Raw genomic sequence first — 13,732 nt, 5'->3', positions numbered from 1 at the left:
ACAAAACCAGTCATCCCTCAAGTAATTGCTGACGTCACAAATCACGAAAGAGAATTCTTATTTGGGCATAGGGGCAGGGGGAGGCTGGAAGATGAAATATTCTTCCACCTGCTTCATACGGGGCCCTTCAGCCACCGTGGACACAGCTGAGATCGGAGGTCAGAGTAAGCTAGATGGGGATTTCCTTCATGATCTTCTGGTGAGACTCATGTCTGACACCTACAGGAAGGCCTTTGATTCTTTCAGTATGTTGCTCCTATTTTCATTTTACTGCTCAGTAGATTCATAAGCAAAATAGTCATTTGACTAAATATGTATGTCAAAATAATTATAGGAGAAAGTTGGCTGGTTGGTGGATGAAACTGATAGGTCAGTTCCATGAGCTCTGATTCACAGTTTGAGATACGGTTTCATTGTCTTCTTAATGACAAGTTCCTAACCCCTATAGTGTAAATTTTCCTATCTGTCCCATGGAGATAAAGTTGCTTCTCTCACTGAGTTTTTCGGTGATTCAAACAAAATTATGTATAGGGAGACCCTGGCACAGTGCTGGTTCTCAGTAGAAATTTGCTAGGTTCTTCAGAATGATTTGGCCTTCTTCCATTTCCTCCTTCCCTGGGTGACCCTTCTTGCCTTCTTCTAAAAAAGGAGGGGAAATGAATCTTGCTGTTCTTACAGACACAGTTTTAATCCTTCGCACTCCATGGTGTAACACCAGGGGCCAGAAAGAGGAAGAAAAAAGTAGACCTTGCTGAAAACAAGACCAAGACCTTTAAAAATCAGCAACTTGTCAGAAAATTTACTGATCATATTAATAAGTTGTGTTTTGTTTTTCTGTAAATATTTTTAGGGTGCACTATGGAAACAACAAATGTCAAGCAAAAGATGAAAGAGGTAAGGGGTGTTAGAAAAGATGTCGAGGCAAGAAGAAAACAAGCATTCCTTGGTTTACCCCAAAGGCGGGCAGGATGTGATCAAACTGTTTTTCACATCTACAAAGGAGTCAAGGCATTTTCATTCTGTAAGAGAAGGAACCTGCTGCTGACAGGTGGAATGGGCCGAATCATTCGAGTCTGGAATCCTTATCTGCCAGGGTAAGTTTTCTTTTTCTCTCTAACCCAAAGTGCCACTGACCTAGTAAAGTACATGAGCGCAAGACAGGGGATGGCTAATTCCCTTTGAGGATAATTTAAGAACCCGTTCAAAATTGATCTCCCATACACAAAGCCCGGGAAACTTCTGTTGGTGGCCACTAAAGAGTCCTTCTTTGGGGTTACTAAGCAACTCATTGGCCCCATTTACCAATGAAGAAACTGAAGCTTAGAGCTTAAAAACTTAAATAACTTTTTGGAAACAATGCCAGAATTGAGGTTCAAATGCATTTTGGCTGATTCTAAAAGACTATGTCATTTTCGTTGGTAAGTGTTGAAGACGGAAGAAGAGTGGAACATGGGGAGTAGTCTTCTTGTGCACTGGTAAGTGAGGATTTGTAGACAGGAACAAGTCATTTAGGGGGTGCCAAGCTTCCTCATTGAGCCTGTATACCAGGCATCAGTGGAGGAACGTCAAGGTGACCCATGTCCCTCAGCATGGCAGGCAGCTGCAGAGACAGTGCCATGAGCAGGGGGGCACATGGGACCTGATCCTACCCCTGTCATTTTCTAGCCCAGTGATCCTGCAGGAGGGCTGCAGTCAGCGTCCCCCTCGATAGTGGTGATCACAGGAGTACCTACCCTTCCTGTAGTAATAAAGATCATAAATGGGGTCACCCATGTATAGCGTTTAGCACAATGTCAGATGCCTAAAGAGAAAGAAAGAAAAAATGATTTTCTAACCACTTCTATTATCTTAGACTCCCATTTTTCTGGTGACGGAGAAGAATTGACTTACCTTCCAGTGACTTGGTTATAAAATGACATTGTGTTCTCCCCTTCAACCTCAGCCCTGCCTCCCTTCTCCAGGCCCTGCCTCCCCACCCTCTCACTACACACCCAGCCCTGTGACCCTGAGGGCGTTGTGATCCCTCAGAGTTCCTTAAAATAAACTCATATTAAAAATACCTTCCCCCTAGATCTGAATACTGTTAACTGTGGCCTGCATAAAGCAACAACCTGACATAGAATCTAGTCCAGCACCATCCTGTACTCTTCCTCATTTATTCCTTTTATAGTGATATTGTCAGCAGTTGGAGAAACAAAGCCCAGAGCTTCATCTCACACTGAGTTATGTTGCTATAACTGGGTATTATTTGCTTCAGTCCTTTTATCACACAAGATATATACTTGTGTGATTTCAGAAGGAGACATAACCCTCCTCCAGGCTGAATAGAACTGCCAGATCCGGGCCAAGTTTAGTCTTGCATTTTTATTTAGAAATAGCACATAGGAACTGCTTGGTGTTCATCTGTTCTTTTTTCCATTCTAGAAAACCAACAGGTATGCTGAAAAGCCACATGGCTCCAGTGGTCTACATCCATGTATCCGCTGAGGATAACAAAATATTTTCCATGTCTACCGACAACACTATTAAGGTTTTTGCCCTTTTACCTTTCTGATGCATTGTCCAACAGAGTTGCAGATAGAGAATGTGTATGTTTCAAGTTTTCTTTCCCCTCTGTGAAGCTCTGGAAGCCTCTGCATCAGCAGATAGTCAAATGGCAGTTACATTTGTGGGTTTGCTTTGGAAAGAGTAGATATGTGGGCAATTGAGGGGTAGTCTTTTAGAGAATTTTCTATACCTGGTATTGTTGGTATGAGTAAACCTTAAAGCATCTCAGTCTCTGTTTGCATGCTGTCCTCATTCCTCTGGGAGAATGTGTATTGGAGGATGGAGAATGGGGACATTGTGGAGGCAGCAGTCCCTCATTACTAGTGGTTATCTTATTTTGCAATACACATAGGGCAAGTGGGCCCTTTCTGAAATGTTGTCTGTAAGTCTTAGAATTTAAATCCTTTTGGCCCTGGTAGGAGTAGTGGTATCATCACCTTCATTTTGTTTGCCTTCACACCTCTTTTTATATGTACAGTTCTATCCACCTCTAAAACTCAGCTGTCCTGTGACCTTTGTATTGCACTATTTTTATACCCCCCAAAAATTTCATCGATATGCTTTAGCCATCATTTCATATGCATTTCATATGAATATGAAAAAGTTTTCATGACTTCATCAATATTTCTTTTTTAACTGTCATGGGGTCAGAGGGTGGGATTTTAGATCAGTCTGAATCAAAGGAATTGGAGCGTGAGGCAGGTCGGTATCATACCTTTGCATAGGTACATAAATCAGCTCACTGACCACACACATAATAAATGATTTATAGATGCTATGGGCTGAATCACGTCCCTTTAAAATCTATATGTTGAAGTCTTAACCACCGGTACCTCAGAATGTGATTGTATCTGGAGACACGGCCTGTAAAGAAGTAATTAAGGTTAAACGAGGTTGTATTGGTGGGTCCTAATCCAATATGATTGGTATCTTTATAAGAAGAAATCAGTACACTTAGATGGAGGGGCAACTGTGTGAAGGCATGTCAGGAAGGTGATCATTTGCAAGCCAAGGAGAAAGGGCTCAGAGGAAAGCAAACCTGCCTATACCTCAATCTAGGACTTCAATCCCTTACTTGAAACCATACTCAAAACAAGCCATAGACCTAAATATAAAAAGAGCTACAATTTCAAAACTCTTAGGGGAAAACACAGGAGTAAATCTTCATAACCTCAGACTAGGGAATTATTTCTTAGATATGACATCAAAAACAAAAGAGAAAAAAGGAGAAAATGAGTGAGTTTCATGTCATCAAAATTAAAACCTTGTGCCTCAGAAGGCACCAATAAGAAGGTGGCTAGACCACCTACAGAATGGGAGAAAATGTTGTCAATCACACATCTGATAAGGGACTTGAACCTAGAATACAAAAAAATCTGTACGCTCAACAATAAAACCACAAATAGCCTGGGCAAAGAACTTAAATAGAAATTTCCTCAAAGAAAATATTCAAATGGCCAGTAAATCCCGGACAAGATGCTCCACATCATTAGTCATTTTGGAAATGCAAAACAAAACCACCATGAGTTACCACTTTATACCCATTAGGATGGCTAAAATCAGAAGATAGAAGATAACAAGCATTGGCTAGGATGTAGGGAAATTGAAGCCCTCCATGCATTGCTAGTGGGAATTTAAAATGGTGCAGCCACTTTGGAAAACATTGTGGTGGTTCTTCAAATGTTAATCATGGAGTTACCATATGACCCACCAATTCTACTCCTAGATTTAAACTTAAGAGAACTGGAAACTTATGTTCACATAAACACATATGAATATTCATAGCAGTATTATTCCTTATAGACTAAAAGTAGAAATAAGCCAAATGTCCGTGAACAAATGAATGAGTAAACAAAATGTGGTATATCCATACAATGAAATATCATATAGTAATAAAAAGAAATGAAGTGCTAATGCATGTTACCACATGCATGACCCTTGAAAAGCTTATGTTACATGAAAGCCAGTCACAAAAGGCCACGTTTTGGATGATGCTATTTATATGAAATGTCCAGAATAGGCAAATCCTCAGAGACAGAAACTAGTTTAGTAGTTACTGAGGGGGTGCAGTGAGGTGGGATAGGGATTGGCCACTAATGGGCATGGGGGGTTCTTCCTGAAATAATGAAGATGTTTTAAAATTAGACAGTAGTGATGGCTGCACAGCTCTGTGAATATGCTAAAATCCACTGAGTTTGTACACTTGAAAAATGTGAATTTTGTGGGATGTGAATTATATCTCAATAAAACTGTTATTTTGTAAAGGAGGGGGAGGGGAGAGATGGAGGAGTCAAGGGGAATGCCAAGGCTTTGGGCTGGAGCCCACTGAGACAGGGCAGATGGCGGAGAAAAGGAGCATAAGATCAGGAACTCTGTTGTACATGTGTTGGATAGACTCATCCTGAGTTGAGGGGAGATGTCAAAGCTAGAGATATAAATTTGGAAGTTATTAGCATTTAGATGGAATTTTAAGCCGTGGAGGGGATGAGATGGAAAAGAGAGCAAGAATGAGCAATGGGGAGAAAAGCCTCAAAGACTGAGCACAGGGGCACTGTGATGGGCTTTGCTCTCAGGGTACATGGACATGGCTCCTATACTGTGAGCTCAGAGTCCATCTCATGGCAATGATGAGGACATTTTACACAAAATTAGGTGCTGAGATCACAGTTGGTGATGCAACCAGGACCCAAACTCAGTTCAGTCCTTCAAGCAAATTTGATTAAAATGGGAAGATTCATGGACCTCAGTAGTTGATTTATTTTGAAAATCAAATCCATCCTAAGGTATCCTCCAAAGCCACAAAGTTGGAGACTTCATATTTTTAATGAGCTTTTTTTTTCTCAAAACTTGGCACCATCAGATAATCATAATTCTGTATGTGAGGACACGTCTCCTACCCTATTTTCTTTTCCTAGTGCTTCTCCATTTTCTTCCAATCTAAAATCATGATTACAAGATTAGCATCTTGCCTGTGATGATTCAGGCATATTGAATCACTTCCCAAAATGTGTTTAAAATATATTGAAATCCTATCTTGGAAATATGGTGTGTAATTTATTTCAGAATACATTATTCCTATCAAATAAAAAGTAATCAACCAGGAACCAAACAGCTAAATTTCTAGCATGCCTGATCAGATAGTCTTCGTTCTTCAAATTGATTTTTCAGCCCAAATATTTCACTTCTCTAAATCATGGGGACATATGAAACGTTTTGGGAGTCTGCTGGTTTCTGGCATTACCCTAAAGGAAAGTAAAATGACAGGTTCAGTTTTTTGTTTTCACTTGTTATTTTCTGTGAATTTAATATTACATACCACAAAGAGGGCTGTTTTGTGTCAACAGGAATTAGCATAGAAAAAAAAGTTATTTCTTGAAGGAAGATAGCATGGTGTATTAGTTAAGATAAGGCTTGCCACTGTAACAAATAAACCCCATATTTTCCATAGGTTGAGATAATAGAAATTTATTTCTGTTTGCTGTCACACCCAAGGCCAGTGCTCCTGGTGAGGGGCATTTTTTCTTCCATTCAACCAGGCTGTCTTCATGCAGGGTCCCAAGGTTCTCAGAATCTTCATCCCAAGACAGTGGGAATGAGAGAAGATAAGGCATATATGCCTCTTAAAAATTCCAACCATAAATGACCCATCACTTTCTCTCACATTTCACCAATGAGTTCATAACTCTGGGTGAAAGGGAAACCAGGAAGTGCCTTAGTTTGGTGGCCACTCCCCAGCAACACCTTTCCACTGTAGACAGAGAGTGTGCATTGAGGGGCTGGGGCACAGCATGGAGAGATATTGGAGAATTACAGACTTGAATTTGAACTCTGAAACTATCAGAAATTAGGTGATCTTGGTTGAAGTATTCAATCCCTCTGAACTCAGTGACTTAAATCTCTTGGACACTGGTCGCTTTTCTGTAAAATGGAAGAAAGACCCATCTTGTAGGTTAGTTGTGCTCATAAGCGATAATGTATGAATTGTGCTCATCATGAAGTAGTTTTACCAGGTAAGACTCTTGGGCCAAAGAGACAAAAATCTAACTCAAGTAGTTTAAGCTAAAAAGGGATAATTTATTGATTATCGAAACTGGATCATCAGATAGATGGTCTCATGGACAGCTGGGTTCAAAGATGGCACTGTTATTCCCATGCTTTCTGCCTGCACTTCCCTGGCACACTGTTATCCACTCCTAGTGCAGAAAGGCTATCTCTTTCCAAATGGTCGGGTCCATCGATGCCCAGTCTGAACTCACAACTCAACTTCAGATTCACTGTCAGCTTCAGCCAGAAAAATTTGAGGGAAGACACAGATTGACCAGGTTTGGGTCTGCTGCCTACTGCTTGCAATCAGAGAGGCAATTCTCCTCACAGAAGACGAGAGGATGCTGGACAGGCCATAGATAAGTCAGCGATGCTAATTCGTTGTAGCTTCTTTTACTTTGGGGATTTAATGCCAACTTGCCGAGTCAACCTCAGCAACAATAAGGAGAGTATATTCCCACCTTTCCTCTTCACAGACCTCGTAGGGGTCCCTCTATAGCATCCCGTCTAAAATCACTCTCCCAGGCTTCAGAATTACCTCATCCTGCCCCTCATTAAAACTTCCTCTCTTTCAGTAACATTATCTCATGAAATAAGAAGAAATTACCAGACGAATGGATAACTGCTGATAAAAACTGGGTGTGTTACCTTTCTATTACCTTTCTATCCAGGAAAATTAGCATTTTTCAAGCAATCAATACTCCAGAAAGGAGTGAGAGATGCCTCTTGAACAAGTAGTTGTTGGGGTCACCTTTCCATAGGACTATTTTACTTTGATCACTACTATCACCCGCGTACTGACCTCCCAGAGTTTATTGCTTCCTGCCTTTTATGCCATGACCTAAAATAACAGATAAAAAAGCAGGCTAGAACTTTCAAAAGAACTTTGCTACCTGCTGGGGAGAACTAAGGAAAATAAACAGTATAAATAGAACAAATAAGAGTCTTGCTTAGGGGGCAGAATGCTTCAAATTTCCTGTTAGCTGATTTGCTTCCTGGAGTCACAAAGGAGGGGAAAGAAATGCCATCCAAGGACATCTTACCCAGTTTAGTCCTCGGATTTTCCAGTGCAGTCTTGGAGGGTGATAAGGCTGAGAAGGACTCCTACTCTAGCTGCTCACTGGCTCTGTCCCAACAGGAGAGTCATTGAACCTCCCTGGAACTCAGTGGATTATACCTACCTCCCAAACTTGGTTTAAGATCATATTCATTTGTAAAAAAAAATACCCCAAACTGAGTGACTTTAAGAACCCAAATTTGTGTCTCACAGTGTTAGAGGCTGGAAGGCTAAAGTCAAGGTGTCAGCAGGGTTTGGTTCTTCCAAGCTGAGGAATACTCTGTTCTAGGCCTCACTTCTAGCTTCTGATGGTTTGCTGGCAGCCTTTGGCATTTTTGGCTTATAGAAACATAACCCTAATACCTGCCATCATCTTCACAAAGTCTCCTCCCTCTTTCTGTGTCTGTCTCCAAATTTCCCTTCCTACAAAGATGTCAGTCATATTGTCTGAGGCGCTTACCCTACTCCATCACGATCTCTTCTTAACTAATTTTACTAGCGACAGCCCTATTTCCAAATAAGGGCACATTCTGAGATACAGGGGGGTTATTCGACATACAGATTTGGGGGAGGGGGACACATAATCCAACCCATAACAGAATGAATAAAACAATGCACGGAAAGCATTTAGCACAATGCTGGCGCACGTCAGCTCACTACGCAACAGTTGCCTTCGTGATGATTCTGTCTTCCCAGTTTTACACTTGGGCCCATCTGCTCTTCCCCAGGGATGTGGCCATCATCCCCTGCAGCTCTCATCAGATTACAGTACCTTAAAATACTACAAGAGCCATGACATGACTTACATAATAATCATAGTAAATGATTAACAATAATATCATTCTAATCATGTGCCATCTTACCATGGCCTAGCAGCTAAAACACTATTTTTCACTAATATTTAAAAATCCCTAAGATTTTAATCCCTATAAGTTAGGCATCATTATCAGTCTCCCTATTCTACAGATGAAGAAACAGGGAAAGGGAATGTGGTAATTTGGCTGAGGCCACATACCCATTAGGCAGTAGAGCTGGGATTTCAAACTAGCCATGGAGATTCTGAACCTCCATGTCCTTGACCAAAAGCCATGCTGAGGTTTGTTCCCTGAGCCCTCCAAATATCCCCCCAGTGTCTGATTTTGAGGAACTGATTGAAAAATGGGAACACAGCTGGGGGATATAGGTAGCTCTGTGCACACATCGGACCCATGTTATCAGACCTACACTGTGAAAGATGGTCCATGAGAAGAGAAGCCACTGGCCACTCCTTGTGGTGGGGAGTGAGGCACAGGCATCTCTGCTCCTTGCTTGGTTTTATCTCTGCAGAGGGGCTCAGGAAAAAGGGCCCCACTTTTGGCCAGGTGGGAGGTTGGACAGTTTTTAAACATTGGTCAGTCCCAACCAGACCCCCGCAACAGGTAATGCCTTTGCAAACACGGCAGAGTAACCTGTCCCAGACCTCCAGCTACTTTGTCTTCATTTCTTCCTCAGATCTGGGACCTAGAGACTGATAGCTGCTTGTTGACCACCTCCTCCAAAGCCAGCCAGGTATTAAGGGGGATTTCGCAGCCTGCCTCTATCTCCCCCTCTCCAGGGCCCTGTGTGTGGCCACGGACACAATTGTACTCCTACACCTGAGACTGAGGTATGAGGTTATACTCTTGGCCTCAAGCTGTAGCTCTCTGGAGGGTACTGAAGGGCTCAGGGTAGCTGCTTGCAACCTTCTACATAATGATCCACAGTTAAGATCCCTGGGTAAGCTCCTGAGCTATATGCTCCCAAGTCTTTAATCTTACATATTGTATTTGGTTAGCTCCCTTTAACATTTCCCATTAATTACTCCAACACCACCTCCCTGTTATCCAAAACATGGAATCTACCTCTTGAGTCCTTATTGCCCCACTTGCCCTATGCCTATAGTGAGTTGTCCAAGAAGATCTGGGGGCTTTTAATTCAGTCCAAAAGCATCAGCCCTACTTGCTGCAGCAGTGGCCCACATCTGAGACCTTGTCTCTACAGCAGGGCAGCCATTCAGGGACAGTACAAGCCCAGGTGATGGAACAGGCCCTTGAGGAGGGTCCCCTTGTGGGCTTTTCCTGCCCAGGGCCTCAGGGTCAGGGAGCTTGAATGTCTTGAAGACATCTCGGATTCCTCTGCAAATGAGTCCACCTTAGTTTCCTTGGCACACTTTTGCCAGGCCACATTTCATTTCCTCCTTGGCAAGGAAAGTGGTGCCTGGTTGTCTTTTCCACACTCAGGGAGGTCATTGAGACATTTGTCCCCTTTGCATGAATGTCCATTTCAGTGCTTGCCCCTGTTCTGCCGAGGCTGCCCAATCTTACAGAAGAGTTTAAATCCTGCCTCCCAGATACCCACAAGTCACCTAGTGTGATGCTGCAGTTTTACCGATGAGTGAACAGAGGCCTGGAGAAGGAATGAGTCGCCCAAAGTCAGGCAGGGTGTCAGGAGCAGAGCTGCGACTAGAACTCCTCTCTCAGGAGTTCCCGCTGCCTTCTTCCTGCGTCGTGCTCCTCCCACCGGATGGGCAAAAGTCTGACTGAGACTTCAAAGGGGAAGGAGAGCTTAATTTGTTTTGTTTTGTTTTTAAATTAGACAATGGGAAGCACATTGTCTAGTCTTCCTTCTGCAGAGCCTGCAGAGCTCCTAAAAGACACCTGTGAGTGGTAGAGAGAATGGGCTCTGCCTCCCTGGGTCTAGAGGCCTTGGGGTAAGTTGCAACTCCTGCCCTTGGCCTTGGCAGAGCTCGCAGGGCACACTGCCTGCGCCTCGAGAACTTTCAGGCCCTCTGCATACATACTAAAACTAGAAACATCATTATAACCTTCTCATGGTTCAAACATGGTCCATGATTACTTTCCCCACTTGCTGCACTGAGATAAACACATTCCTCATTCCCCGCCTGCCTGCAGCTTTTCCCTTCACTCTTCAGCAGGAGGATGACTCCCAAATCCATAGTCTTTGAGGACTAAGGAAAGGAGGAAGGGAAGGTTCAGGCTGAATAGTGTGGTTTGCAGGGTTCACATCCCCTGTATATGATAATGGCAAATGGATTTCCTGAGCCTAAAAGGATGGCAGACTGTCCATAAAGTGAGTTTTTTAAAAAAGAAATTTGTGCACATAGGCACATAGGAAGAATCTTAAATATGTCTCTTGTGTTTGGTGATTAAATCACAGATCAAGAATTGACTTTACAGAAAACTGATCAGGTTTCACGGCATCAAAACTCTACTGAGAAGGCCAGGTCATATGGCTGCTGCCTATGTCTATACCTGCTCTTCCTAATTTGCCCCCGTAGCTGTGGGAAAGGCTCACATGGATGGGGAGCACCGGGGCAGAACAGTTGCCCAGTCATCAGTACAGCTGGGGCTGGAAGTGCGGGCTCTCTGCTCAAGATGCCAAAGCAACCTGCTGAAAAATGGGACTACAGTCCGTTGAATCGCTGTCTGTTCTACATGGTATCAATGTGTAGAAAAACAGCCTGTTGGATTGAGTTTTTTTTTCCTTTAAGCAAAGTGACTGAAATTCTACCTCCTAGCAAGAACAGCCGGGATCTCTAGCGCCAACACTTAAGTGTCAGATAATGTCTGCCAGTCCCTGCTCTGTCGCAGGGAACTTTGTGATCTTGATCAAGTTACCTGGTCCTTCTTAACTTTCTGGTGGCTTCCTCATCTGTGAAGTGGGGAGACTCAGACTCAGCGCCTTCTCTTCATATTGGGGTAGGGGTATATAGGTAATGCCAGGAGGCTCTGGCTTGAGGCCCAGCACTTTCTCTCTGCAACTGTGTCCTTCCTTCGTCCTTCCCCACAGGCCAGACTTCGTCCTTCCCCACAGGCCAGACTTCACTTACAGCAGTCCAGAGACCATTCATGGGAAAGTGCTAGTCGTCCTTCTGCCAAGAGCTATTCTTCCTTGAAAGGGATTTCACCCACTGGAAATAGTCTGGCACTAAGTCGGAGGTTTTAGGTCCACTGAAACTTTTTGAGAAGCCCAGCTTTAGGGCCGAGTACTGGGAGGGACAAGAGAGAGAAGGCAAAGTAGTAGTAGTGGGAACCAACATTCATTTACGAAGTATCCCCCGCATGCCAGGCTTCTCCAGACATTTGACATCCTTTTCCTCGCTTATTCCTCACAAAATTTCTGTAAAGGATTCCATATTCCAGATGAGGAAATCAGCGCAAAGCATTCGATTGCTTAACTCCTGTGTGCTGTCTCCCAGAGGTGGCACACCGGGAAAGGCCCTTGGCCCCTGGGTGCCCATGGGAGGTGCACTGTGGTGCCTCGTCCCTGCTGTGAGTGAGAGGTGCTGCCCATCAGGATGGGATGATACAATTTGTGTTTATTTGAGGGAAGATGTAAATTCATAGGGAAGAAGGTCCACTGTGTAGTCGTATGAAACACACTCCTCTTGCCCTAAACAGGAGACATGTGCCATCAGTTTTCATGGTCATCATCCCCACTTAAGCAATAAGAATTTTCAGCAGTTAAACAACTTGTCCAAGGTCACAGACCCATTTCTATCCTCTTAATCTTTCTTTCTTAAAAGATTTTTATTTGTTTATTTATTTATTTATTTGAGAGAGAGAAGGAGAGAGAGAGAGCAGGAGGAGGGCAGAGGGGGAGGGAGAGGGAGAAAGAGAATCTTGAGCAGACTCCACACTAAGTGCAAAGCCCAACAGGGTGTGAGGTGGGGAGCCTCAATCTTATGACCCTGAGATCACAACCCTGAAATCATGACCCGAGCCAAAACCAAGAGTGATAAGCTTAACAACTGAGCTACCCAGGTGTCCTTATCCTCTTAACTTTTCTTTATAAAGCAATAGATGCCTCATCAATGGTATCCATGTCATACATTGGGTTCAGGTTTTCATTCTTCCTGTTTTTCATGAGGACGATCTCCCCCGGAGCCTTACCTAGCGGTCTCCCACCAAGAACCCATGCTGTGCTGCCGCTACAATCCAGCCTTCAGGCAGGTGGTCAGCTGTTCTGAAGCATCTGTTAAGTATCAACTCCTGCTTTCTTTAGCAATGATGTATTTGGGAGTGTGGGCCCAGCCCCATCGTCCTCACCTTGGAGCAGAGTAGAATGTTCTGGGGACATGCTGTCCCTGGAAGTTAGGAGTTCTACTAGAGTTCTTCAACTCTACTAATTATCAAGTATTGTTTGGACATTCTTGTTAGCTGGGTGGAAGACCTCACAGTTTCTCTAGTGGTTTGTCTTGTGAGCTATTTGTAAGGGCCATCTGGTACTAAGAAATGGTATTATTTCATGGTGGTGTAGGATGATTAATACAACCGTATTACCTACTTTATAACACTAATCCAGAGCTGAGGCTATGGAGTATTCCACATCCATTTGCCCTTTCACTGGAGTTCACGAGGATCACACTCATCCTCTCCTAGATGAATGGCACATCCTGGTCCACAGGAGGGTACAGAACTAGTGCTTCTTGAATAAGGAGTGAGAGCAGAGAAGCACACACATCCCATAACTCATGTACTCCTGTCCTTGAGCTAATCGGGGGCCACATCCCAAGTACATTCAAGATATTTAAGTGTTCTGAAGTCTCCTAAATATCAGTTCAGTCACTTTCTGAATCACTGGCCTAAGCTCTGACATTACAAGCCGGTGTCCCAGGCCATCTGGCCACGCCCTCTTTCCTTCTTTCTGCAATTGCCAGGCACACCCTGTCTTTAGGATTTATAGCCCCGGGGGCACCACAGTCTGGACATGTCCTCTTCATGTTCACACCCACTTTGGCTTCATTCCCAGAGAGACTCAGTTGTCTTTGCTCATGTTCTTGCCAGTCCCTGCTCCAGAGATTAGTCATCACCATGGTTTTATTAACTATTGAAAGAAATAGATTATTTGGTCTGTTGATCAGAAATTTTTATGATGACTCAGTCTCAATTCATCTCAAAGAAGGTGGATTCCTGCATAGTTTGGGCTCATACTTATAAAGAATCATTTATCCTCCAGATTTATCAGAATCACCTGTTACTCCAAGGGCTCCAACATTCTAGTCTCAGTATCGTGCACTTGTCTGTCCCTGGTGCCGTCCAACAT

General features: G+C 43.4%; 1 protein-coding gene across 2 annotated transcripts in view; it reads left to right on the top strand.

The window, feature by feature from the left end:
• Positions 1–72: 72 nt before the first annotated feature.
• Positions 73–13,732, top strand: part of LOC144295740 (WD repeat-containing protein on Y chromosome-like) — a 34,745-nt gene continuing 21,085 nt past the window's right edge. Inside the window, exons 1-4 of one of the 2 annotated variants that reach the window (XM_077868192.1) lie at positions 73–199; positions 851–894; positions 1,001–1,094; positions 2,425–2,530. In XM_077868192.1, coding sequence (XP_077724318.1) covers positions 174–199; positions 851–894; positions 1,001–1,094; positions 2,425–2,530 — 270 coding nt within the window. In that variant the 5' untranslated portion in view covers positions 73–173. Of the gene's footprint in view, positions 246–850; positions 895–1,000; positions 1,095–2,424; positions 2,531–13,732 lie in introns of both variants that reach the window. The other variant, XM_077868193.1, reaches the window with a different exon arrangement.

This window comes from Canis aureus, chromosome 24 (genome assembly GCF_053574225.1).
Source record: "Canis aureus isolate CA01 chromosome 24, VMU_Caureus_v.1.0, whole genome shotgun sequence".
Classification (NCBI taxonomy): Eukaryota; Metazoa; Chordata; class Mammalia; order Carnivora; family Canidae; genus Canis; species Canis aureus.
This window is presented reverse-complemented; position numbering and strand designations above follow the sequence as displayed.